The sequence below is a fragment of the Clupea harengus genome, chromosome 3 (assembly GCF_900700415.2).
Source record: "Clupea harengus chromosome 3, Ch_v2.0.2, whole genome shotgun sequence".
NCBI classification, from domain to species: Eukaryota; Metazoa; Chordata; class Actinopteri; order Clupeiformes; family Clupeidae; genus Clupea; species Clupea harengus.
The window spans coordinates 16,498,137-16,503,136 of NC_045154.1; the positions used below are offsets into that span (position 1 = coordinate 16,498,137).

A 5,000-nucleotide genomic window follows, 5' to 3' on the forward strand; every position below is an offset into this window, starting at 1 on the left:
AACGTGTTCCTGTTCTCTCCCCCCTCTCTCCTCTTCTCCTCTCACAGGTAGATTTATAGCTGTTTTTATTGCAGACCAGACTTAAATGATAAATACTACATATAAACTCTGCCGAGTCTGGGGAGATTAATCTGTGCATTTTGACTTGTGAAACGTAATAAAAGATGTAAATAATGGTCACGTGTGTGTTATTGAACTGTGTTAGCTCTCAGCTCAGTTGACAGGGATTGCAATGATTCTTCAGATACCCTGTACATTTACATACATGTTCAATTATACCCCTCAGATGCCCTCTACATGTTCAATAATAACCTTCAGATGCCCTCTATATGTTCAATTATACCCTTTAGATGCCCTCTAAATGTTCAATTATACTCTTCAGATGTTAGCTCTAAATGGACCCCACTACAGATGTACTGTCACACTAGCAGATGTCCCATAAGTAATCGACTTTAGTATCTCAGGTGGTGTTCCAAAGTCCTGATGGCAATCATTGAGCTGAACTCCTTCATGTCCTCCACGTGTGTGTGTGGCTGTGTAATTTGACTGATGTGTGTGCTCTGTATAGGTACTGTGTGCAGGAAGCTTGATCTAAAATAGGTGGCGGGGGCCTTGGGATAAGGTGTCTACTGCAAATTTATCAAAGACAATGGTGGTGGTTGTCATGGCGGTGAAATGACTGACACGGAGAGTTGACATGGCAGCAGACAGCTGTCCTGCCCCACAATGGCCTTGAAGGTCCAAACATAACATTACAGTGATACCTCTGGGCGCTGGAACACACACAGGCAAGGAGAAGAGACAGACAGCTGCTCTTTTATAGTCATTTCTGTGTGTGTGTGTGTGTGTGTGTGTTATTTGAACTCGCACCTCTCATCCTGAGATACCTTAACTTTCTTAGGCCTAAAACTCAACAGTAAAGAACAGTCAAAACATCAATTCATCCAATGCCCTGTTTTTTTCCCAAAGATATTTGATCAAAGATAAAAGATTTAGTTTGCGTTTCCAGACCACAGCCAGAACACAAAACCATTTTGGCCTCTTAAACGCAACTGGGCCAGTGGAACCAGTTCCCGGTCTCTGGTCATGTGACTTGCAGCATGCAGGAAGTTAAACCGAGAACACAACATTCAAGCGAGGAACAAATAACTCACACATAGAAGCAAGTTTCCCTCATTACCATACTGTGTTGCAAATGTTCTCAAAATAGAAACATACAGACTACTCTGAACATACATTAAACAGTGGAAAGAACTGGAATTTCTCATCATGAATGTATTGATGAAATAATATGAAATAATAAAGTATGAGGTCTTCTTTATCCAGAGCGCTGTCTGTCAGTCATTGCTATTCTGGAGCCAACTGTGGGTTTGAATGTTTTGTGAGGTCACATGTGACAAAGATCTATTCTAAGAGAGGTTGTCCCGTCGCGTTGTTTATAGTCACCATGCCATTATTCAAGTTCTTCCATCTCCAGGTTAGACTTTGTGTCAAGTGCTCTACATTTATGTACATCCATTGTGTTGTCCTGTGTATAGACAAAGCTTTGTGAATGGAGGAATTGCTAAATAACACATTTCAAGGCTGGGCCATGAATGTCTAATATATCCATCCCATAATAACAGTAGGGAATATTCACATGATAGTGGTCCTTGCTCACACTTAAAAAAAAAAAAACACAAAATGATTTCATTTCTATTTTGCAATTATTGTTTGCAAAGCAATCTTTGAACTGGTAAAAGTGAGAAGAAGAGATGACATCATGAAAAGCAGAGAATGAAAACACAATTTATTAAAACTAAGGAAACATCCGGAAACATACAGGATTAACACACCTGTAGACATTGGTTCCATTTTCTTCACAACAAGGCCTCGCAACTTCAACAGTTTCACAGAGAAAATAAACACTTCCAGACTCCAAAACAACTTTGGATTGAAAAAAAAAGTTTCAGATTGAAGAGGGGTCTGCCAGTGTAGTCTCCAAGTCTACGTCTTTTGACCCACTTGTGTTTGACAGTCTTCTTTTCACTCTTGAGACTATTTCTAAGTGAGACTGAATAGCTTAAGGGATCGTATGACACGGTCCTTAAAAGGACTCAATTTCTCTTTACTCTTTGCTTGCAGCAGTTTCACAGGCATTTTTTCATTTCCAAACTCAGATGTCTGACTTTAAGGCACCCCTGAGACTATTATAGTGCAAAAGACAGGAATGTAAAGCTTTAAACGGTGCAGAGAGGCAAAAGGAACAGTTCATACACACAGCACACACACAACGACCAGCCTGAACAGAGTGTGCTAGGACGACTCTAAACCATGCTTCTCCCATGGGCTGACTGACACACAGACTGAACAGAGTGTGTCCTAGGACGTCTCTACATCTGCCCTGCTATGATCTGTGAGGAAATCACTGTTTCCTGCTCACTCATCTCCTCAGGAGGCCAAATAAAGAGAACACCCTTCCTCTCCTCAAAGCCTGGAAGGACTGAGCCTGATTAGATGAGAGAAGGAGAATACAGACAGAGAGAGAGACAGATGGACAGAGAGAGGGACAGAGAGACAGACAGAGAGAGAGAGAGATGATGATGATGAACACAGAGAGAGACAGACAGAGAGAGACACACAGAGAGAGATGATGATGATGGACAGAGAGAGAGACAGACAGAGAGAGATGATTATGGACAGAAGACTGCCAGAGAGGGACAGAGAGAGAAAGTCGAGAAGGCGACGCAGAGCAAGCATTTTTGGTAGGGGTGGGAATCTCTTGGCACCTCACGATTCGATTCGATTCCGATTCAGAGGTCAACGATTCGATTCTAAACCGATTCTCGATTCTAAACCGATTCTCGATTCTAAACCGATTATCGATTATCAATTCTAAACCGATAAAACGGTTATCGATGCATCTCAATTTTTAAAACATTTGAATTTGCTACTTAGAGTCTCAAATCACTTCCTACTTTGTGTTTGATAAATCAACAGATCTATTTTTTTATTAGAGAAAAAGTTTTTCCTTGTCACAATTATGACTTTCTATGAACAATGCAATAATCGATGCAGCTTGCATTTCAACACAAAATGAATATGTAAAAAAAAAAAAAAAAAAAAAAAAAAAATATTTTTTTTTTTTTATTAAAAAATCGATTATGAACTTTTCTGAATCGAGACAGAATCGTTCTAAAGAGAATCGAGAGAAATCGAAAAATCGATTTTTTTCCCCCACCCCTAATTTTTGGTGTAATTGCAGGGATGGCCTACAGAGGGCACTCTCATAATTACTCCCTAGAGACCTCAGGCTGCAGTTCCTTTACAGTGTGACCTGAGACATGAGACCACTCTCGGATTAACATCCCTTTACCAACAACAAGGACAGCCTTGGACATCCTCTGTCAGAAGACAGCCTTGGACATCTCCTCTGTCAGAAGACAGCTTTGGACATCTTCTCTCAGAAGACAGCCTTGGACATCTTCTCTCAGAAGACAACCTTGGACATCTCCTATCAGCAGGACAGCCATGGACATCTCCTATCAGCAGGACAGCCTTGGACATCTCCTATCAGAAGACAGCCTTGGACATCTTCTCTCAGAAGACAACCTTGGACATCTCCTATCAGCAGGATAGCCATGGACATCTCCTATCAGCAGGACAGCCTTGGACATCTCCTCTCAGCAGGACAGCCTTGGACATCCTCTGTCAGAAGACAGCCTTGGACATCTTCTCTCAGAAGACAGCCTTGGACATCCTCTCTCAGAAGACAGCCTTGGACATCTCCTCTCAGAAGACAGCCATGGACATCTCCTCTCAGCAGTGTGGGCTCACTTCACACACAGAGACGGCAGCTCGTCTTCGAGTTCAGAGGAGATCGTCTTGTTTGATCAGATTTCATGTCTATATATCTGCCGTTGTGTATCATGCATCATATCATCACATTCATTAGTTGTGTGGTATTTAGACATGCATGCGTGTGTGTGTGTGTATGTGTGTGTGTGTGTGTTTGTGTGTGTGTGTGTGTTTAGACCTGCATACCCATAAACACTCAAGTTAGCACAGTACTGACTGGAAGAATGCTGTCAACTTGGGTTATTGATAGTGTCACATCTCACAACTGACTTCAGCTGACACTGTAGGTGCTCGTCAAAAGCACACCCCACAGCACACACACCAGAGAGACTCAGAGACACTAACTACTGAGTAATGACTCCCTCGGTGAGTTAAATGAGACGTCGAATCTCCTTAGTTTCAGGTGGAGAAATCTGATTTTCTTGAACACATTAGCATTGAACACATTTTCTTGAAAGGCACATTATCATCCAAAATAAATACAAAACATTTTCATCAACCCTCTTTGGCATCGTCTTCTGTCTCGCACGGACAAACGCATGCTCGTCGTCCGTCAACGCTGGAGTGTGTTGCATGTTTATGTTGCGTTTCTGGGCGAGTAGCTGCTGCTGTAGTCACTGAGGGGTCACTGAGGGGTCGCTGCAGAGGTCACTGAGGGCTCGCTGCAGAAGTCGCAGACACAGACGGGACACCCAAAAGGCCAGGCAGGGGTGTGTGGTAGAGCATAGGGTCACGTAGAAAATCCATAGGAGAATCCATCCATTCAGATACACTTACAAACAATGTTAAAAAATAACAATAAATAAATAAACCAGTTCTTCGCAAAAAGAACTGACCGGGTGGACTTTATAAAGAGACATTTCTCACAGTTCTCTCTTCAGTGGGAATCTTTTTCAAGACCATAGAGTTGCAATGTCTCCAGGATTATTAATTAATCCCAGACAGTCTCACAGAGATTTAGTGAGACTGTAGATACCTGACACAGCAGGTCAGCCAATCACAATGCTGGAATGCCCTGCTGACACCCAACTCCCGATGGGCCATTGACCACTCCACTGTGTCAGAAATGGCAAGTAGGTAATTTAAAGTGCCCTGTTGACTGTTGCCATGCAGGTAGCCATGGTTACGTGTTCCTGAGCACCTGTCTGTTCCACATGCCACGT

The 5,000-nt window shown here is 42.5% G+C and overlaps 2 protein-coding genes across 6 annotated transcripts in view; one reads left to right on the forward strand and one right to left on the reverse strand.

Annotated features, from left to right (window-relative positions):
• tnni1c (troponin I, skeletal, slow c) overlaps positions 1-176 on the forward strand; it is a 13,714-nt gene extending 13,538 nt beyond the window's left edge. For all 3 annotated transcript variants that reach the window (XM_031564783.2, XM_012818698.3, XM_031564782.2), the window contains one exon: positions 1-176. This exon is cut by the window's left edge and continues 677 nt beyond it. The gene's annotated coding sequence lies outside the window, so the exon portion shown is untranslated.
• Positions 177-4,417: 4,241 nt separating this feature from the next.
• The window catches only part of b4galnt3b (beta-1,4-N-acetyl-galactosaminyl transferase 3b), a 22,870-nt gene continuing 22,287 nt past the window's right edge, over positions 4,418-5,000 (reverse strand). For all 3 annotated transcript variants that reach the window (XM_031564770.2, XM_031564771.2, XM_042704534.1), the window contains one exon: positions 4,418-5,000. This exon is cut by the window's right edge and continues 69 nt beyond it. In XM_031564770.2, the coding sequence (XP_031420630.1) occupies positions 4,961-5,000 (40 nt within the window). In that variant the 3' untranslated portion in view covers positions 4,418-4,960.